General features: G+C 50.0%; 2 protein-coding genes across 2 annotated transcripts; one reads left to right on the top strand and one right to left on the bottom strand.

The window, feature by feature from the left end:
• Positions 1 to 1,107: 1,107 nt before the first annotated feature.
• On the bottom strand, positions 1,108 to 1,700 carry LOC136492159 (uncharacterized). Its single transcript, XM_066488274.1, has 2 exons — positions 1,660 to 1,700; positions 1,108 to 1,576 (listed from the first exon to the last, which is right to left on the bottom strand). The coding sequence occupies exons 1-2, from the start codon at positions 1,698 to 1,700 to the stop codon at positions 1,108 to 1,110; spliced, it is 510 nt and encodes a 169-aa protein (XP_066344371.1).
• Positions 1,701 to 12,646: 10,946 nt separating this feature from the next.
• On the top strand, positions 12,647 to 12,970 carry LOC136492158 (antimicrobial peptide 1-like). Its single transcript, XM_066488273.1, has one exon. The coding sequence runs from the start codon at positions 12,647 to 12,649 to the stop codon at positions 12,968 to 12,970; it is 324 nt and encodes a 107-aa protein (XP_066344370.1).
• The last annotated feature ends 9,085 nt before the right edge of the window (positions 12,971 to 22,055 follow it).

Here is a 22,055-nt window from a genome sequence, read left to right as displayed (position 1 = left end):
TTGGCCTTCTGCTCCCAGCGTCAGGTCTCGGCCTGACAGGCCTCGGCCTTCTCCTTCAACCGCTGGGCCTCGACCCGAGAGGCCTTGGCCGCCCTGGAAGCTTCACTTCCCAGCTCTACGTCATACAAGGAAGTCAGGGAGCGAACATAAGGAAAAGGAAACAAAACAAGGGGACTGGAACTCACCCTCGACCGTCTCCTTCAAAACCACAGCCTCGATTTGCGAGGCCTCAACCGCAGCAAGGGCCTCATTCAGAGCGCCTTTTGTCAGCCGATGCGCACTCTCCTCTGCCCCCAGCTGCCCGCGCGAGGGCCTTGCCCGAGGCCGTCGCTTTTTCGGCCTGGGACCTGAAGGCATCCCGATCGCTGACCGCGCGGGTGAGCTCCTCCTCCAGCTCCTTGACCCACGCTGCCAAAGGGGCGAGCTGCGTCTAGGCCGTGGCCGCCTCAACCTTCGCGTCAGCACAGCAAAGGCGGAGGTCCTCCACCTCCGCGCTTCGCGCCGACAGAAGCTCGTTAGCATCGGCAAGAAGGCCCTTCTGCCGCTGAAGCTAGTCCTAGATGCCTCTCGCCCACCGGAGAAAGACCGACTTCCCGAGGGACCGGGTCTCGAGCTCCTGAGGAAGCAGAACAGAGGTCGTCGATTGCGACAAAACCGAGAAAAGAACGACGTCACGCGAGAAAGGAAAACGCGAACCTAGGCGACTCCGGGCAGTTCGTCGGCCACCACGGACAAGGCCGTCCACAGCGACCGCTCCGCCAGCTGGTAGTATTGCTCGAAGGTGCCCCAGTGCCCACCCTCGACTGCGTCCTCAAGGGCGAATAGAGGCTCCCCCTCAGGGTCGTCCTGGCTCCACCACAGTACCCGCGGGTGATCCCACCCGCAAGGCTCGGGTCACGCCCGCACGAGGGCCGAGTTTCCCTCATCCAAGATCGGTGCCGGCTGTTCCACGGCACCAGCATCCTCGGCGTCGACCGCCTCCAGCGCCCGGGAAGTATCGTCGGAGGAGATCGGATAAACCTCCGCCTCCCGGGCGCTCTCTCGCAACAACGGCGGCCCCTGAACCAAGGGCGCCACCGAGGCCTCCGCCGCCTTCATCTCCGCCTCCTAGACGGACGGCCCCGCCGCCATTACGATAGCCTTGGTGATCTCGGGGGCTCCGGCCTCCGCAATTATGGCCTCGACAGCCTGGGGGGCTCCAGCCTCCGCCATCATGGCCTCGGAGGACGCAGAAACACTGGCCGCGGCCACCGCGGCATCGGCGGTCTTATGCGCCCTGTCCTCCGTCGCCTCAGCCTCGGAGACCCTGGGGGCCTCGGAAACCAAGGGCACGCCGGCCCCGTCCGACTCGTGAGCCTCGCCCCCGTGGGACGAGAGCGATCCCTCTCTCGTTGGTGTAGGGGCCGCCTCGGCAGCCCCTCCTTGGGCGGCCGGTTCTTTCAGGTCGACCCTCGCCGACGCCGCGCTGTGATGGATGGCAGCTTGTGCCTCCGCCACCCAGTGGGCGGAGGAGCCGGGGCTGGCCTTAAGCGCCTTAAGGGGCGCCAAGGGAAGGTCGTCCCCAGGCCGCTTCTGACTAAGGAAAATTAACCTACAGGGTCAGCGCGAGACCAAGAAAGCGAACGGAAGGCACTATGACCCTGCCAAAAATGCACTTACTTTGAATGGGGCGGCAACCGCTTCGCCACGGCAAACCTCATCCGCAACGGCGAAGGCGGCGGCAGAGGCGTCGCCTCCGTATCCATCAGCGCCGGTCGGTCCTCAGCGGACCCCGGCGCCCCTTTGGTCCTCTGCAGGGGCGGTGGCATCGCCTCCACCGCCACCTGCTCCACCATGGCCGCTGAGCCTACCGGGCTGACGGCGCGTTTGCCTAACGCCCGCGCCTCGGGCGTGTCGGCCTCGGCCCCAGAGCAGGCAACCGCCGGCCCCGGGTCCGCTTCTCCTCCCCCTCTCGGGGGTGCCGGGCTGCTTGCCGACACCCCGGGCGCCACCTCCACGACGTCAGGAAGGTGGTCCAGGGGACCTCGCCCTCCCTCGCCCTTGTCGTTCCCGTCCGAGGCCTCCGTCGACAACGACGTCGACGGGGATTCCTCCAATGGGAGACCATCCTTCCGTTGTTGACGGCGGCGCTTATCCAGCTCCTCGCGCGCGAGGATGTGCTTCGTGCGCTTTGTCGCCTTGGCGTCCTTTCGCCTCTTCTGCGCATCGGCGTGAGCGCAGTTGATCGCCCGCCGCCCCGCGTCCTCAGGAACGGGCGGCGAAGAGGAGCGCACGTCCCTCATCCCCTGAAGGAACGACAAACGCGCAAGAGGGAACAAGGGGTAAGGGGAGACTGAGGAGGTTCAGAGGCTACAGCAGCACACGACTTACTAGCGATAGGAACCCCCGCGACGGCCGCATCGCGATAGGGGTCAAGTTGCTGCCCCTCAGCTTCGCCTCTACCGTCTCCCTCACCCGACGAAGAATTTCCTCGTCGGAAAGGGCGGAGGAGGACATCCGGGTGCCCTCAATGGGCTCACCCGGCTTCATCTCGAACAGCCGCCGCCGCCGAGCCATCAGCGGCAGCACCCTTCGGCGGTGGAAGGCGGCCACGACCACAGCCACAGTGAGGCCATGGCCCCGCAGCCTCGCCAGCCCCTCCAGGAGCGGCTCCAGCTTGGGCTGGTCGACCTTCGGGACACCCCACTTCCATTTCTCTGGGCAACTCCCCACAATCCGCCCAGTGTAGGGGGGAAGCCCTCTGTCGTTGTTGCGGAGGTAAAACCAACTCGTGTACCACCGGCGGTTGGAGGACGCGAGTTGGGCTGGGATGTAGAGGTGCAGGCGGTCCTGACGCACTTGGAGAGTGCAGCCTCCGGCCCTCGCCGCCTTCCTTTTCCCCGACGTACCCGTCGGCTTGGTAGTATGTCCCACCCGGAATAGATGGAGCCACAACTCCCAATGGGGAGTGATCCCTAAATACCCCTCGCAGACGGCAACAAAGATAGCCGCCTGAGCGATGGAGTTGGGATTAAAATTGTGGAGCTCCACGCCGTAGTAGTGCGGGAGCGCCCGCATGAACCGGTCCGCTGGGAGGCCGAGGCCACGCTCATGGAAGGAGACGAAGCTTACGACGTAGCCGTCGTGAGGCCTCGGCTTTGGCTCACCGTACGGAGCAATCCACTCCGGCCTAGTAGGGTCTGTCACCGGGCGGAGGAGCCCACCGTCGACAAGCGACTGGAGCATCTCCTCGGTGACGTCCGACGGATCCCAGGGGTCCGCCTTGACAATGACGATGTCGCCGGCCATGGGTGCGATGGAGGAATCAGGTGCGGCGGTGAGTTTTTTCTCTCCCTCCCACGCTCTCGCTTTTTTCTCGCTTTCTAACTAGGCTCGCTCTTCTCTCCTTCCCGGCACCCGCTGCTCTAGCGACGGCTCGACGGAGGCGGTGCTAATTCAGGCAAGGTAAGACGAGGAGGAGCGAGACTCCTCGGGTATTTATGCAGGGAGGAGGCGAAACGAACGGGCGACAAAATCGAGGAGGTTTTCCCCCCGTCCGGCGTAGTTAACCACGAGTCGATTTCGCCGGCCCACGCGCCCACGTCTCCCGCATTAAATGCGAGGACAGTTACGTCCCATCCACCACGTCACGCTCGGCCACTACGACAGCAGGCGTCGTTTCGACTCCCCATGAAACGCCTCAAAAGGCGTGCCACCCGTGCCGAGCCAATAGGGAAGATATTCCCTGCGGCCTATTCCTTTCGTATGAAGGAACCGGGCTCCGAACCTATTACGATCCAGGGGTTCGAAGGCTAGGCCCCAAAGGGTTTCGATAGCCGCCCTAGGATAACAGAGTCAGGGACGACCGCGGGCGAGCCCATATGGGGCCGAGGCCCAAGCAAGCGAAACGCTTGGGACGCCCAAAGTTGTGTCCGAGACCGGAGGAAAGTCTCCGAATGGGATCCCACCGTAGGGAGGCACCGAGCCACCGAGGCCCAGCGAACGGCCTCGGCACCCACTAGAGACATCCTCTGGTACTCTTGGAGTTTGTCTCTGGACCGCTAGCCGTCCCCTAGCGAACGGGGTTCGGGCCTCCACTCGGACTACCCGATAACAGCTCACCGGAAGTGCCACCGCTCGTGCCCACCGAGGGTAGCGAGGCACATTCCACCCCTCCTTCCGAGCGAAAAGGAAGCGTGAGGGTCGTACAAAAAGTCAGGGGAACCCCCGACGGCCTTCTCATTTTATGCAGAGGCTAGGGGGCTCTTCCTGCAACCTTGCCGAGACCCAGCGACCCCAGCTCGCACTCAAAGGGGCTCGGCAAAACAAACCCTCCTTCCGAGCGAAAAGGAAGCGTGAGGGTCGTACAAAAAGACAGGGGAGCTCCTGACGGCCCTCTCACCCTGTGCAGAGGCTAAGGGGCTCTTCCTGCAAATACGCCGAGACCCCACAACTCGGGCTCGCGCCCAAAAGGGGACTCGGCAAACAAACCCTCACGCGCAAGGGGAGTATAAAAAGTCAGGGGAACTCCTGACGGCCCTCTCGCTCCGTGCAGAGGCTAGGGGCTCTTCCTGCACCCTTGCCGAGACCAGAATGGGCTCAGCAAACGAACCCTCCGTCCGAATGAAAAGGATATGTGAGGGGCGGATGAAAAAGTCAGGGGACCCCCAACCGCCCTCTTGCTCCAGGCGGAGGCTCGGGGGCTCCTCTTGCACCCAAAGACCAAGACAAACGGTCCAAGCCCACGCTAGAGGTTTCATTACAAAACATGACAAAGGGCACCAAGCCCGTTATGGTCCAGGGGTTCGAAGGCTGGGCCTCCAAGAGGTTTCGACAGCCGCCCCAGGGCAACAGAGTCAGGGACAACTTCGGGGCGAGCCTACGAATGGCCCAGGCCCGAGCGAATAGTCGCTCGGGGCGTCCTAAGTCGTGTCCGAGACCGCCAGGGAAGTATCCGAATGGGATCCCACCGTAGGGAGGCACCGAGCCACCGAGGCCCAGCGAACGGCCTCGGCACCCACTAGAGAAACCCTCTGGTACTTTTGGAGTGCGTCTCTGGACCACTAGCCATCCCCTAGCGAACGGGGCTTGGGCCTCCACTCGGACTACCCGATAACAGCTCACCGGAAGTGTCCACGCTCGCGCCCATCGAGGGTAGCCTGGCACATTCCACCCCTCCTTCTGAGCGAAAGGAAGTGTGAGGGTCATACCCAAAGTCAGGGGGGCCCCTGACAAACCTCTCGCTTCGTGCGGAGGCTAGAGGGCTTTTTCCTGCAGCCTCGCCGAGACCCCCGCAACCCGAACTTGTGCTTATGGGCTCGGCAAATGCAATAAGAACTACTCGCTCAAACGCGAAAATGGAGAAAGCCCCTGGAGGAGTAACTTCACTCCTCCAGGGGCTCGGGGGCTACACCCGGCGGGTGCGCTCGCGCGCACCCACCAGAACCTCAAAAAACAAACCCCAATTCCTACGGAGTAGGTATAAACCCAGCCTCGGCAAACCCTCAGGGAGAGTGCACGCACTCCCCCCGAGGCTCGGGGGCTACTGTCGGGTACCTTAGAACGGGGTACCCCAAGCAAATGTCAAATGGGTCGCTAAAGTCCCATCTAAAAAATAAAGCTAGAAGGTAAGCCGTGGGCCCCTCACCCGCCACGACCGAGCCCACTGGGTCCTCCTCCTCCTCGCCCCGAGCCTCGAGCAGGAGGTCTCGGCATCCTGACACAAACTCCGCCTCGCGCGAGGCTCTCCAGGGAAGGCCTCGGCAGGGAACGCCGTCTCCACCTCGCCCGAGGCTCTCCGCGGAAGGCCTCGACAGGGGGTGCATTCTCTATATCGCGCGAGGCGTCTCGCGCAAGGCCTCGGCAAGGAGCCCGATCTCCGTCTCGCGCGAGGCCTCATTCTCCGTGTCGCTCGAGGCCGGGTCGTCCATAGCCCGTCACCCCCGCCTCGACTGACCCTCCAGACAGCGCGTCATGTCTCATTAATGCTTCAACCACTCCCGCAATCTCAGTCGGACGATGGCTCAACGCCACAGAATGGCCGACGGGACCCGAGGTCGCATCAGCGCCATACCGGCCGGGACAGGGCACGGCGGGGATTACCGGCCACTGTGTCCTAACGCTGTGTCCACGATCAGCGCCATACCGGCTGGGACAGGGTACGGCGGGGATTACCGGCCACTGTGTCCTAACGCCGTGCCCACGATCAGCCGCACACTCAAGGCCTCGGCACTGTACACCAAGGTCTCAGCTATCTCGGGGTTCGCGCCTGCCGAGACCCCTCGGCCTCGCGCACAGTCCGTCCACAGTGGCTTGCACGTTCACCGCCGCACCCTCTCCGAGGCAGTCCCGGGGCTCCCACGACGCACAGGATCTGATGGGACGACCACGCCGCCCCAGTGCTCCAAGGATGGACCACTCCGACGACCACGCCGCCACAGGAACAGGCTACAGGGCCCGGACACGCCACCTCTGTTCACACGACACCGTATAGTGAGCTCATGTACCGTCCTTGTCCTCCCTTCAGGCTATAAAAGGAGAGGACTTGGGCCGTTTTAGGGGGGACGAAGGAGAACACCTTGTAACACACACACGCGCACATCCCTGCCGCCAGAGAACAACACCTCAAGCGGCCCGCACGACACCTTGCCGAGACCTGGGATCAGCTCTCTCTCTCTCCCTTAGCTTGTAACCCCCTACTACGAGCACTTCGGTGCAAGGAATATAAGATCGACCTCTCGGACTGGACGTAGGGCCTCGATTGCCTGAACCAGTATAAACCTTGTGTCTCTTTGCATCACCATCCGGAATTGGGAGCACGCAGAACAAATTCACTGGTTGGTTGAGGACCCCCGGTCCGAAACACCGACAAGTGGTAATTGTTCGGGGTGCAATATATGTTAGGGACCCCATTATCGTGTTCAAGGCCTAATAAATAGCCTAAGTTAGCAGTATAATATTTGGGATCCATTTGTAGCCTTTGATGACATTTTTATAACTACAAACCCACCAGGGTCCATTTGTAGCCCCTAGTAGCATTGTTGTAAATATCAACCCCACCAGGGAAATAAATAGAACATACTGGGGGAGGGGGAGAAGGGACTAATCACTTCTCTCAGTCGCTCACTCAAATAAAGTAGGGTAGCATATCTAGTGCGTTGTAAGAACAACAAATTGAATGTATATAGGAAACAAAATCTTATATCTTGGAATCTTTTTTATCTCTATCTTTAGCTGCTTTGTATTTTTAGGCAACAATAGGTCCACAAGATTATCTTGATAAAGCTCCACCATATATGCATGCTTATAAAACACAATTTAAGGATAATATAGAAGGCATACTTGGGATCTAAAGAACATGTTTAAAGAATATATTTTTCTCCCAAAAAGAAAGTTGTTGGGCGCAAGCGACAAAAAAACTCTTATTTTTCCTTTCATCTCTACTAAGAAGTTCAAAATCAGTTGTAATACTACTCCCTTTGGTTAAAAATTGATGTTTCAGAATTGGACAAAAAAACTAAGAAGTGTTTTCCATTATTTGCTAGATTTGTATTAGTATTGGCTCTCCCGTCAAACATACTAAAGTTCATACTATATGCAGGCTTCAGATGTGATGATGGTCAATTAATTGATTTTTTACTGGACTAGATAGCTGATAATAGTAAAATGGGTCTCTTGAAACTAAATATTTATAGTCAAGATGTTGAGGATCTTCGCAAGAGATTTGGTAGCAATGAGCTCTATTTTTTTAGTAGAGCTCCATACACGGGCAAATAATGTATTCAGAAGAACGGTTGATAACCGGACGTGGAAAGAATTGAGAGCTGAATATAAAGAGGTTATAATAAAAAATATTTGGCTATTACAGAAAAGGTGTCCATGACAAAGGAGTCTCAATGATCGAGTTCAGCACTGCCAGAGGACCAAAGGTGAACAAACCTCTTGCTACACACCTTTATAATATTACCTTTTGTGATGAAGCGAAAGGGAAGAGTGTTGGCCTCTCCACTCCATGCCCTTCTGTTTCTGCAAATCTGCGTAAGAGGCGTTTACCTCCGAATGTGACCCCCTAGAGGAAGTGAAATGAAGGTGGGAGGATACACGGCGGAGGTGGCGCCTGTGATTGATTTTAGTGGGATGGAGGATTCAGAGCTCCTGTTTGCCAAGAAAATGAAGGGCAAAAGTAAGAACGATTTCAAGGTGGGTTTTAGTAGTTGATTTGTTATTGCTGCAGATTTGGGGCGTTTCCTTGAGTTGGTTGTGTTTCTATAGGGGAGAGTCGGGGAGGGCTATTTGGCTCCTCTCCCAAGTTTCCCAAAACCCGTAGCGGCGGCGGCGCCTGACGTGCAGGACCAACTAAGGCAAGATACAGAAAGTGTAATGAATGTGCAAAAGCTACATGAATCGGCACAAAGCCAATTGTTTGAGCTTCACACTCAATCAGGTCTATTTCCAAGCAGTGTGATCTTGATTATCTCGTGACTTCTATTTTAAAGGTTATATTGGATTGAAGAATCTCTTTTTTCCCTAGAGGAGAATCAAGCTACAGAGGCTGAAGTATGCCTTCTGATGGATGAAGTTAAAAGGGTATGCCTTCTCATGGATGAATTTGAAAGGGCTCGAGCACAATTATTCAGTGTTGAGAGGGAAATGGTAGCCTTGCGATTTGCAATTCCAGTTTAATTCTTCTAAGTTCTGACTGCATAACTTGTCCAACATGTTACAACAATTGTTACCACCAGTCACTTGTGAATGGTTTAACATACAAACTGGTGTCAATTTTTTGGGCGACCATTTATGTCCTTTAATCTTTCCAGTTTCTGTAGTAGTTTGTCTATCGGAATCTGTCATGGGCCTCAATATGGGCCGCTGCGTTGGGCCTGAAAGCATCTAGGCCCCTAGTTGGGTTTCGGTGATTAACAACAACACAAGATTACTGTGACTAACATGTGTTTTGCAGAGGGAAATTTAAGTTAGGTCATGGTAATGATGATTGTTTGGGCAATTATGGTTTTTATAACCTTGTCGATGGAAATCGTTTCGGTTTTCAAAGGATGGACGACAAGGTTAAGGATGGACTAGTTCTAAGTGTCATTTGGCGTTGAAGAGACATTTAGAGTAGTTTAGGACTTTGTTTTTTCTTTGACCGTACTATTAAGGGGGTTATGAACGAGTAGCTTGACCTAGGTAAGTCTAATGGTTTAGGTGTGGTGCACACTTGTCAAACTTAGCACTAGGTAGCTTAGGGTTTCCCCTAAGATCGATTGGAGACAAACTCATTCACGAAGATGTTGAATTGAAAGTGAATGGAGTGCTCATTTACTGACCAGACGCTGGTTTGGTAGTGACTAGATGCAACAGTGCGAGTCCAGTCAGTTCATGTACTCGGCAGTAGAAGGCAGACTGCGACCGAAGGCTGAACGGTAATGTTCACCGGACGCACCGACGATCACAACTGTAGCAGCGTGGACTTGCTGTTGACTGGACCGGATGCTGGCAGGTAAGTGATCAGACGCAGGGCTTGTCGAGTCCGGTCAACAACAGAGAAGGTCCAGAGAGGATAATTCTTGACTGAATGCGTCAGGTGGACGCTGACCAGCGCCAGGTCACTCTAACGGTCAAATCTGATAGCTGATGTGTTCACGACTGTTGTCCACTGACCGGCGCGTCCGGTCACCTTGCGTGCGCGTCCGGTCACTATGTAAATATGCTAAGTTGGACAGTAACGGTCATGTTTTGAATGGTGGAGTATAAATACTTCTCCTACTCGTCCAACTTAGCTCTCTTGCCATTTGTTTAGCTGAGAAACATCTTTGGAGTGCAAGGGAGAGCAAGAGCCTAGTGGGGTGATTGAGATTTGATAATCCAAGATTAAGAACATCAGTAGTGCATAGGGAGTAGCAAGTGTGCATCCACCCTTCTCATTAGGCTTGTCTTGGTCAAATGAGATTTTGTGCTTGTTATTCTTGGTGATCGCCATCACTCGGTGGTGATTGGAAGCTTAGTGATCATCCAGCGGAGCTTGTGGATGACCCAAGTTATGGTGTGAGCGGTTGTGGGTGATTCATCACGATGGAGTGTCAAAGAATCAGCCCATAGAGAGCACTTGATCCTTGTGCGGATCAAGGGGGACCTACACCCTTACGCGGGTGCTCCAATGAGGACTAGTGGAGAGTGGCGACTCTCTGATACCTCAAAAAAACATCGTCGTGTTCCTCTCCTTCTCTTTACTTTGAGCATTTATATTTGAGTAACTCAATTCATGTCTTTATATTCTTAGAATTGTCATGCTAGAGTAGGATTGGAACCTAGGGTGTAAAACTCTTGTGCGGTAAAACAATAGAAACACTTCTAGGCACAAGGGGGTGAAATGGGTTAAGTGTAGGGCTTAATTATTGCAAAAAATTTAGAATTAGTCCAATTCACCCTTCTCTTGGACATCTTGATCCTTTCAGGGCCAAGCAGAATCTGTCATTTCTTTCTGAATTCTTAACTGCTCCTCTTTTGACATGTGATAGGAAGAAATTGATGATATTGACATTGAGAGGGTGGAGCAGTTAACGTCAGCATACAACTTGGCTTTAGCTGCCGCCAAAGAAAACCCTACCGACGACGAGTTCATGAGTAGCAGCTGTTCTCCGACCAGACTGAAGCACTGGGTACATGGTTTTTTTTTTTTTGAACTACGGTGTTGATTTTGTTATTGTGTTTCCTTTCAAGAATTTGTTAAAATTTGTTTCTAAAACTTGTTCCCTATACATTAATGCAGCGATATGGACCCATCATCTCCATGATCCCCAGCAGCTTTCTAGTTTCAGTTCAACATGGTGAGCTCTTAGGGTGATGACACAAGAAGATTAGTGTGGCCAAGGCAGCTCTTCTATTGATTTCTGTTTAGATGGATCTTTGACATGCTGAGCTAGCCGACCAACGTACCCTGACTGATTTCATTTCATTGTGCTGATTTTTTTTTATCTATACTACTATCTAGACATGTATTTCTGATTGTACTTTTGTTGAATTATTCTGTTATGTCGCATCCCAGGTGCAGATCCAGTTTAGCACATATGTACACCATGTACACCTGATATCTTTTTTTTTAAGTTTGAAGTTAGTGGCCCCGTTCGGCTGGCAGAATTTTGGCTGAAATTGACTGAAAAATATTGTTCTGGCTGAATTGTTGTGAGAGAAAAATACTGTTCCGGCCAAAAAAAGAAGTCGAACAAGTCGAATATGGGGTAAGCCGAACGGGGCCGGTGTGTATAAAGCATTAACTGGGTCAGATCCGTATACAAATAGCTTGCCTTTGGCGGGGTTTGAGGTGCTCGGTTTAGGCGTTTAGCACAGGAGGGAGGAGCGTACCACGGACACGGAGTATTTTTATGGTGTGCATACGGCCACCTTACGGTGAGCCATGTTTAGACGCCGATGGAACCAGGAGCTATCGCTCTTTAATATTAAGTAGAGAAGAGATGTGTTCCTACATCGTTGAACGGAAGAAAAAGTTCCTCACATGTCTTGTATCCTTCCCAAAGATCAACAAATTCAGCCGAAGTAGATTCCACGAGGTGTGAAATTCCTGACACCACACAATAGTGCTGAGATCAATTTAATTTCACACCATGCTGGCTGTTACGTTTATCTTGCTTTGGTTTGTTCTTGAAATCAAGGTCCTGTTGGCATGTTGAAATAGTATTAGTCTATATAGGATAGTATCGTGCGTGCGTACGTAGAACATGTAGTGTATGTGTTTGAGTCCTTGTGTAGTATGGAGTCAATGAGAGGCATCTACACACACTAAAGGAGCAACCATGGCATGTCTTGCGAGGACTACTTCTGACGCACGTACTTATAGCAAGTAACCAAAGTTTAGATAACATAGAAGGCTTTTTTTAGCAAAATTTATGTTACATACTTTAGACGCACGTACACTTTTGTATTACTCGTGTATAGAAAAGTCTATGTGTTTGCGGATCCATGTGTCTTATCATTGTAGCTTTCGAGTCTGAGTCATACGTGTCACAGAGGACACGATATCAATTTAGGAAGTAAATTAAAAAGCGGCGGGAAAATGCTTCACTCGTTAATATAGATGTATAGATTAGGGTTTACTCTACACTCATTTTAAACTTTACATTTCACATGATTATTGGGTAGGTAGTAATATACTAATATCCTACGTGTGAATTAGTATTTGTCTTATAAAAGGTAACTTCTCTGTTTTGATATGTAACTAAGGACCATATAACAAACATTATATAGAATAACTATGGTTTATAATTTAGAATGGAGGGAGTTAGTAGGTTTGAAGGTCGTGTGCTACTGACCCATTACACAAGAAAGTATGTTTTTTTTTTTTGCGACAGGGGAACATAGCCAGTTTTTTTATTAAGAAGAAGAATTACACAAGCACGTATGTGAGTGCTGACCTCAACAATATAATCAGCGCTCGATACTCACGATGGAAATCCGATCGAGGCAGCCGTCAAGTACTAGGGACTAGGCTAGATAGGAACTCGATACTCACGATGGAAGCACGATGGAAGTCCTCTGTCCTATATAAATCCTCGTTCGATGCGTTGCAATACCATACGCAAGAGAAAGGGAAATTAAGACAAGGCCATGCACTAGGGCCGGGTGGCATATGGCCTCAAAGCGGACCGCGACGATGTTCGCTGTGGTGGCCATCGCCATCATAGTCATAGCCGCAGCGACGACGGGCGTGGCGGTCTCGGACGGGTCGGGCCCCAGGAGCTACCTGACTTCGTGGGGTGGGCCAGGGTGCACGTCGGGAAAGAAGGGGCACATCGCGAGCGCGGGGTCGTGCGGCTGCAACCTCATCCGGTTCCACGGCGGCCACGAGTTCAACTTCCGCGGCGAGACGGCCACGCTCTACACCGAGCCCGGCTGCGCCGGCACGCCGTACCAGGTTTTCGAGGACACCCAGGCCTGCGGCAACTTCGGTTGGCACAGTATCCACATCGACTGCTAAGCACGAGCCCGCCAGCAGACGAATTATGATATGCATGTTTGTATAATGAATAACGGATTTAACGGCCTTGTTGGTCTTGTGTTGCATCTAGAAATTTCACGACACTATAGACGAGTGGCATGGCAACCCACAAGGATTTATTTGTCCAGCAAACTTTATTGGGCAATCGTAATGTTTGTAGAATTTATAAATACCAGGAAATATACCCTTCTGTTGTTAAGGCAATGTTATATGAATATATTATTACACTATAATGTATCTGTGATAATATGATTTGGTATAGGTCCAACTCCAAGAATATCACTAATTAATATACAAATGATTCTAACAATCGTTTCCCATTTTTTTAAGAGCGATTCATATAGGAAATCGTCTCTCAAAATAACGTGCTCCTGTAGCTTTCGAACCACTATAGCACCCGGTTTTAAAAACAAAATCAGATACCATACATGGTTGGTGGCCCCCCGTCACACTGCACTATAAAGAGAGGTGGAGGCCGGCGGCTCTCATTACGAGGTTGACCGAGCCATAGTTTCTCATCGAAATTCCTAATCCGATCTAGAGGGTGCGCAACCAATGACTGGAAGCCCCACTGCCTCGCCGTCACCGGACTGCATCATCGGACTCCACTGCCTTTGCCTACCCGCTGCCACCGGACCGTGCCTACGACCACTACACCGACGCCCTCCGGCTTTACCGACTCCATGACGGACGCGAACGGATCCTCCTCCAAGGGCGCAGATGACCTACGGCTAAGGTCCTGTTATATCTATCAAGGACTACTTCTGACGCACGTACTTATAGCAAGTAACCAAAGTTTAGATAACATAGAAGGCTTTTTTTTAGCAAAATCTATGTTACATACTTTTGACGCACGTACACTTTTGTATTAGTCGTATATAGAAAGTCTACGTGTTTGCGGATGCATGTGTCCTATCATTATAGCTTTCGAGTCTGAGTCATACGTGTCACAGAGGACACGATATCAATTTAGGAAGTAAAAAAGCGGCGGGAAAATGCTTCACTCGTTAATATAGAGGTATAGATTAGGGTTTACTCTACACTCATTTTAGACTTTGCATTTCACATGATTATTGGGTAGGTAGTAATATACTAATATCCTACGTGTGAAATAGTATTTGTCTTATAAAAGGTAACTTCTCCGTTTTGATTTGTAATGTAGGAGCATCTAACAAACATTATATAGAAGAACTACGGTTTATAATTTAGAATGGGTTGAGTTAGTAGGTTTGAAGGTCGTGTGCAACTGACCCATTACACAATAAAGTATGTAGCCAGTTTTTTTATTAAGAAGAAGAATTACACAAGCACGTATGTGAGTGCTGACCTCAACAATATAATCAGCGCTCGATACTCACGATGGAAATCCGATCGAGGCAGCCGTCAAGTACTATGGACTAGGCTAGATAGGAACTCGACCACCTCCTCTGTCCTATATAAAATCCTCGTTCGATGCGTTGCAATACCATAGGCACACTGCTGAATTTAGGTTCTTTGTCGAGTGCTTAGGTTTTTTGCCGAGTGACTGAGGCACTCGGCAAAGGCCAAATTGCACTCGGCAAAGCCTTTGCCGAGTGCGGCACTCGACAAAGAACACACGGTAAAAAATTGATCGGCAAAGCTCTCTTTGCCGAGTGTCTTTTATTGGACACTCGGTAAAGGCTTTGCCGAGAGCCCCGGGGGCACTTGGCAAAGAAAAGCGACCGTCGCGGCATTGGCCCCGTTGACGGTCACTTTGCCGAGTGCCAACCCTGCAGGCACTCGGCAAAGATTTTTTTTATTTTTTTAAAAAAAAAATCTTTGTCGAGTGCCCTCTATCCGACCCTTGGCAAAGATGTTTTTTTCTAAAAATTCTTTGCCAAGTGCCCCCTGGCCGGCGCTCGACAAAGTTTGAATTTTTTTAAAAAAAATTCTTTGTCGAGCGCCCTCTGGCCGGCACTAGCAAAGTTTGAAATTTTTTTTTAAAAAAAAATTCTTTGCCGAGTACCATGGTCATGGCACTCGACAAAGCTGGAAAAATGGTTTTCCAAGCGCCCATTTTTTCAGCTTTGCCGAGTGCTGTGACTATGGCACTCGGCAACGGAGTCCTTTGCCGAGTGCAACACTCGGCAAAGTGACCCAAAACGGCAATTTTTAATTTTTTTACATTCCATCATGACAAATAAATTCATACAAACATATATCACATATATATCTCATCCATCACATATATATATATATATATCATTCATCACATATATATCTCATCCATCACATATATATCTCATCCATCCACATATCACATCCATCACAATATATATCACATATATAATAATAAGTGCTCAAGTCCTCCTCCAGCTCCTCACGCGGCGTGGGAGGAGACGGCCCCCTCCTGCGGCTGGCGGTCCTCCTCCTCCTTCTCTTGTCCGATCCCTCTGCCGCCCCCTCTGCCTCCTCCTGCAGCCGGCGTGATCTTTGGTAAATCGAGTTCATGGACCTATGACGGTCGTCCGCCATCTTTGTTCAATCACCTACAATAAAAAAGAAAAATAAGACGTAATTAGAAATAGGTGCAAAAATGAACAAAACATAATTACAAAAAACATAGTAATACATGTATTAGAAATATATGCAAAAATAAACAAAACATAATTACAAAAAATATAGTATTACATGTATTAGAAACAATCTTCATGATTGAGATTAGCTGGATCATAGGTCTCGTCATCACTATCAACATTGTCCAACTCATCAACACTATCCGAAGGAGGAATGTTGTCTTCATTGTCATTGCCTAAACGTAATCGCTCAAGCATTTGTATGTCCTTCAGATTTCGCACCTCGTCTCTAGCGTCCTCGTCATCATCCCTTTCATTGTCTACTTCCATTCCTATCTCTTCGGTTAAGTCTATGTCAAACCTCCCTTGTAGCCCCTCTTCTTGATAGAACTCTCCACCATATGTATTTGGGTTGAAGTTGTAATCTTCATCGTTTGGGACAGGTAGTTTACCGTGTGGCGATGCCTTGTGCACAATAGACCAACCCTTAAGATGCTTGGTGTCTTTGCACGCGTATGATGTATAATAAACCTGGACGGCCTGTTGAGCCACAATGTAGACATCTTTTCCTGGATAGATGAAATCCTGTCGAATCTCGACTAGCCCAAGCTTAGGGGTCCGTCTCATTACTCCAGGATAAAACCAGTGGCATTTGAATATGACAGGAGTAAGAGGTTTGGAATCATAGAATGATAGTTCGTAGATTTCTTTAATTCTTCCATAATAGTCGAGTCCATCAGTGTCGGACGTAACAACTCCGTTGTTTGTGCTTTTTCGATTGGGTCGACTCTGCTCGTAGCTTGCTGTGTGAAAATAATATCCATTCACGTCATAACCGGTAAATGACTTGAACCTAACGGCACAGCCGTTTGCAACCTGTCTCAGCTCGTCACTTATAGGCGCATCAGTTTGGGCTTTCTGTTTGAACCAACCTGTCTCAGTGTAGTATTTCTCTGTGAAGTTCGACACCTCCTCTAGAATGTATGCCTCTGCAATGGAAGCCCCAATTTTGACTTTATTTCTACATTTTTTGCGAAGAGTCTTTAGACATCTCTCGATTGAATAGCACCAACGGTCCTGCACACCCCCCCCCATCCGTGCCTCATACGGGAGGTGCACAATCAAATGTTGCATCGGCAAGAAGCAGCCGGGTGGAAAGATCTTCTCCAACTTACAGAGCAACACGGGTGCTGCTTTTTCTAAGTCATCAATGACGGTCTGAGAGAGCTCCTTAGCAAAAAGCTGGCGGAATAAGTAGCTCAACTCTACCAGCACTTGCCAGACATGCTCGAAGACATAGCCTCGAACCATCACCGGAAGAAGCCGTATCCGAAGAACAACAGGGAGGTGATGCCGAAACTCTGTCTCGAACCGGAGCGGACCATGGAAACTAACCCATCTACGCATCCACGGGCTGTCCAAAAAACGTGGACAATCCGAAACAGATACGGTCATAGATATACAAAGATCTGCATACCTCCAACCGTATCTCTTTCGAACGGGAGACGCCTAACTGGGTTACGCTATCTACAACCATGATACGGAAAGAGGAGTTATACCTAGGCTGGCGGCGGAGTCAGGCTAGCGGGGCCATGGCGGGTCGGTGCAGTGGCGAGGCGACGCGGTGCAGGCAGACTGGCACGGCGACGGGAACTCCGACTCGGCTTCGACGGGCTCTTCTCTACAAAAATGGAACAAAATACTATCATTTAAAAAAATCGGTAGAACCTCCCCTACACGGTGAGGTTTCCAAAACCTACAAAAAATAACGGCACGATGGCCAACAAGCACATATGTCTCAAGAGAAGCCATGTAGTTTGGATATCAATCTATGCAGAAGAATATATCCAAGTAGTACCACTACTTCTACTACTACCACTATTGCTACTACTACTACTACCACTAGTTCTACTACTACTACTACCACTACTTCTACTACTACTACCACTAGTTCTACTACTACTACTACCACTAGTTCTACTACTACTACCACTACTTCTAATACTACTACTACCACTAGCACTACTACTACAACTAATACTACTACAACTATCACTACCACGACAACAACAAGAGAGAGGGCATACCTGTCGGGCACCGGGGGTAGGGGCGGGCAGCGTCGGGGTCGGGGTCGTTGGAGTCGAGAACGGGGTCGGGCATGACCGGCGTCGGGGCGGGCGGTCCACGGGGCGTGGCCGGCGGCAGGGCCAGCTCCTACTCCTCCTCCTCCTCCTCCCCTCCTCCCCCTCCTCCTCCTCCTCTTCCTCGCCTCCTCCTCGCCTCCTCCCCCTCCTCCTCCTCCTCCCCTCCTCCACCCATCGGCGTTGGCGGGCCGGCGTGGGCGAGCTGGCCATGCTCGGCCACACGCGAGCGCGGGGGCGGGGGCAGGCGCCGGCGCGCGGCGCGGGGAGGGGCTGCGGCGCGCGGCGCGCGGCATCGGCGGTGGCCCGGTGGCTAGCGGGCGCGGGGGCGGCCGCGGGCCGCGACGCACGGGGAGGGGAGGGCGGCGCGCGCGTCGGCGGTGGGGAAGGGCTACGGCGGGTGGCGTGCGGCGCGGGGTGCGGGGAAGGGCGGCGGCGCGCGGCGGCGGCCCGGTGGCTGGTGGGTGCGGGGGCGGGCGCGGCGCACGGGGAGGGGAGGGCGGTGGCGGCGCGCGACGTCGGCGGTGGCCGAGGGGAGGGCTGCGCGGGGCTGTCTGTCTATGTGACTGCCCGGCCGAATTCGCCTAAGTGCCCCCACCCGCCCCTTTGCCGAGCGCCGGATTAGGGAGGCACTCGGCAAAGGAGGCAACTTTGCCGAGTGCCCCAATCCGTCCATCGGCATAGATTTTTTTTAAAATACCTTTGCCGAGTGCCCCTGTGAAGGCACTCGGTAAAGAGCAAATTTCTAAAAATTTCAAAAAACCTCTTTGTCAAGCGCCTTATTCTTAGCACTCGACAAAGACCCCATTTGCCGAGGGCCATGCCTCGGCGCTCGGCAAAGTTTTTTTTTGTTTTTGGCCTCTAATTTTTTTGTGCAGCCCTTTTAAAGTACTAGGAACCCCTCATTAGAATTTGGGGATTTTTTGTGATTTTTTGATATATTTAGTTACTTTATTTCGTTTACTTGAATTTTTTTCGAAATATATAAATTTGAACTACACATGGTATGAATAATGGAATTTAATGATTCAAAAAATGATAGTCATGTTACTGAGTGTAGTGTGAGGCTGTATCCAGGAACAGACCCGAAATTTCGGACATCTTGTTCATGAAACATGACCTCGAACTTGCGTGCGAAGTGTTTTTAAATTCTATAAAAAGCAAACGAAGTCCGAAAACCATGAAACTTGTTGAGATGTCGTGATATCGTATGTGGAGGCTATGATAAAAATTTCAGAAGATTCCGTGCACGTTGTCATGTACGATGCTTACAAACCAGGACATCTCTACATGTGTCACAAGTGTGTGCGTGTGTGCGGTGTGTGTGGGTCGGCTGGGCCGGCGTGTTAAATCCCCCTTTGCTAAGTACCCCCGATCTGACACTCGGCAATGTATTTTTTTTATTTTTTAAAATTCTTTGTCGAGTGCCACCCGGAGTGGCACTCGGCAAAGAGGGGGTTTTAAAAAAAATCTCTTTGCCGAGTGTCTTCTCCTAACACTCGGCAAAGCGCTGATTTGCCGAGTGTCATTTTTTGACACTCGACAAACAAAAAAAAATTCACTTTTGACCTTCAAACTTTTTCTGCAGTCCTCATACAATATCTGGTACTTCATGTTCCAATGTGGCACATTTCTCGGACTTTTTCTATATTTCTTTCATTTATTTCATTTAATTGAATTTTCTTGGATAATTCAAATTATAACTACTAGTCATTCGAATAATGAAAAAATGAATGAAAAAATAATATTCATGTTATTTAGTATAATGTGAGGCCGTATCCAGGAACATACCACCAATTTCAAACATCTTGTTCACGAAACATGACCACAAACTTGCGGTCGAGTTGTTTTTAAATTCTATAAAAAGCAAACGAAGACCGAAAATCTTGAAACTTATCGAGATGTCCTGATATCATATGTGGAGGTTGTGATAAACAATTGAGAAGGTTTCACGTAAGTTGTCACGTACGATGCTTACAAACCGAAGAATCTCTGAAGATTTTTTATCACGTACGCGCAAGTTGTCATTGTACGTGACAACTTGCGCGAAACCTTCTCAATTTTTTATCACAGCCTCCACATATGATATCATGACATCTTGACAAGTTTCAAGATTTTTGGTCTTCGTTTGCTTTTTATAGAATTTAAAAACAACTCGACCGCAAGTTCATGGTCATGTTTCGTGAACAAGATGTTCAAAATTAGTGGTATGTTCTGGATACGGTCTCACATTATACTAAATAACATGAATATCATTTTTCCATTCATTTTTTCATTATTCGAATGACTAGCAGTTATAATTTGAATTATCCAAGAAAATTCAATTAAATGAAATAAATGAAAGAAATATAGAAAAAGTCCGAGAAATGTGCCACATTGGAACATGGAGTACCAGGTACTGTATGAGGACTGCAGAAAAAATTGGAGGTCAAAAGTGAAAAAAAAAATTGGTTTGCCGAGTGTCAAAAAATGACACTCGGCAAATCAGCGCTTTGCCGAGTGTCAAGAGAAGAAAATCGACAAAGGGTTAATGGCGGCTGCCAGCCGTTAACGGCGGCGGCCCTTTGCCGAGTGTTCTGGTTTGTCGAGTGTCGGGCACTCGGCAAACCTGGTCTTTGCCGAGTGTTATTGTTTGCCGAGTGCCAGTTGTTTGCCGAGTGTTTTTCTCTGGCACTCGGCAAATAGCCTCTTTACTGAGCGCCCAATAAAAAGCACTCGGCAAAGTATAGGACACTCGGCAAAGAAGTCATCTCCGGTAGTGGCTGATATACCAGTTTTACACTCTGCAGAGGTTGTACACTTTCACTATGAGTCGTGATTTACCCTCTCGCCCGAGGTAGCTAATCTCTTGATCCACTTCCAAGGAAGGTCGGTAGGGTTCAGTATGAAGCCTTTCAAAGGTTCATCTAACATGTTAGGGCCATTAGATTCACTCGGTAAACAGATATAGGAACCCATGTTGAATGGTACAATTCCATCACGGCTATACACATATGTATAATTGTCCTATACCTGATTCGGCAAGCTATTCTTACGCCATAAAGGTAACCTCTAACAAGCTAGAAAAGGTCATCATGCTGAGCTAAAGCTAGAGCCATGTAGCCCTCACAGCTATATTGTAAGCCCCGGATGTTCGCTTACAGATAAGTCCTTAGAGAGGAATCTAGAGCACCATAAAAATAGCCCAATGCTCTAGCCCCCTGGTTTCATGTTGCTAAAAAGCATCTTTTAGTGTTTATTGCAAATACCCTTAGTCAAGTTACAAGATCATGGTTTTGGTTGAGCACTAGCAAAGCTACCCAATGCAATAACCCAAAGGTGTCAAGGAATCCAGGAAATCAATTAGCTAGAAAAAATTACTACGGTGGCCAAGGTAGACACATGCAGCATGAATTAAATGATTAAATATGTATAGAACAATAAGAAAGATCACACGCTATACTTGCCTTAAACTCATATCCTTTTTCTAGTCCAAACCCTCAATAAATTGCTTTTAGATTCACCATATATAGCTCACCGACTGGACATGATCATAGAACACCACACAAGCATCCATGCAATCATACACAAAGCAAACAATAAAACTAAATTAGAATAGTACATCAAACATATCAAATAGCATGTAAAAAGGTTTTAAAGATATTCTACACGTTGCTACGAACACACAGACACAAAAAGTACACTAATCGGAGCTATAACAAAAAAGTTATGATTTAAACAAGATTTCCTTTAAAATAATAGATTAAATCTAATCTCGAATTTTAAAAGTTGAAATTAGATTTAACAGCAAGGTAAACATGTAGATTACACAATTACGAATCTAATGCAACTTGAACGGATCAAATCAGAGCTAAAACGGAGATTTTATGGCTAAAACAAGATCAGTGACACTTCTGTAAATAGCTGGAACTTCATTTTAGAATTTAAATTAATAAAATCAGATTTTAAACTGAGCCAGGGACGGCGGGTATGATAAAGAAGAAGTATAGGGGGTTCCTTAGAAAAAGTGCAGGGACGGCGGGTTCTGTTACGCGAAACTGCAGGGGCTCTTATGCCAAAATGCCATGACGAAGGGGTACGGGTTAATCTCAACCGTTGGATTGATTCCGGACGGCCCAGATTAGAAAGGAGGGAGAGAGAGAGACACCGGCGGCCGGAACAGTGCCTGGTGCGGCGGCTGGCCATGGTCGGCGGCGAGAAGCTCGTCGGCGCAACCCAAAAACGGTTCTAGAGATCACGATTCGACACGGGGATTACACGGGGAGAAAGAGGACGGCGAGGCGAACTCACCTCGGCCAATCTAGGCGGCGTGGAGTGGACGGCGATGGCGCGGTGCGTGGCGGAGCGACGGCTCGGGTTCGGCTCGGCGGCGCGGCGATTCGGCGA

Source organism: Miscanthus floridulus, chromosome 11, assembly GCF_019320115.1.
Source record: "Miscanthus floridulus cultivar M001 chromosome 11, ASM1932011v1, whole genome shotgun sequence".
Lineage (NCBI taxonomy): Eukaryota > Viridiplantae > Streptophyta > Magnoliopsida > Poales > Poaceae > Miscanthus > Miscanthus floridulus.
The sequence above is the reverse complement of the archived record's forward strand: the minus strand, read 5'-3'. Positions and strand labels throughout refer to the sequence as shown.

What these genes read in the sequence shown, in the direction of transcription:
- LOC136492158 (XM_066488273.1), top strand. Translation starts at nt 12,647, where the DNA reads ATGTTCGCTGTGGTGGCCATCGCCATCATAGTCATAGCCGCAGCGACG.
- LOC136492159 (XM_066488274.1), bottom strand. Translation starts at nt 1,700, where the DNA reads ATGAGGTTTGCCGTGGCGAAGCGGTTGCCGCCCCATTCAAA. An exon ending in CGGTTGCCGCCCCATTCAAA is followed by an intron (nt 1,577 to 1,659) that starts GTAAGTGCATTT and finishes AATTTTCCTTAG; the next exon opens with TCAGAAGCGGCCTGGGGACG.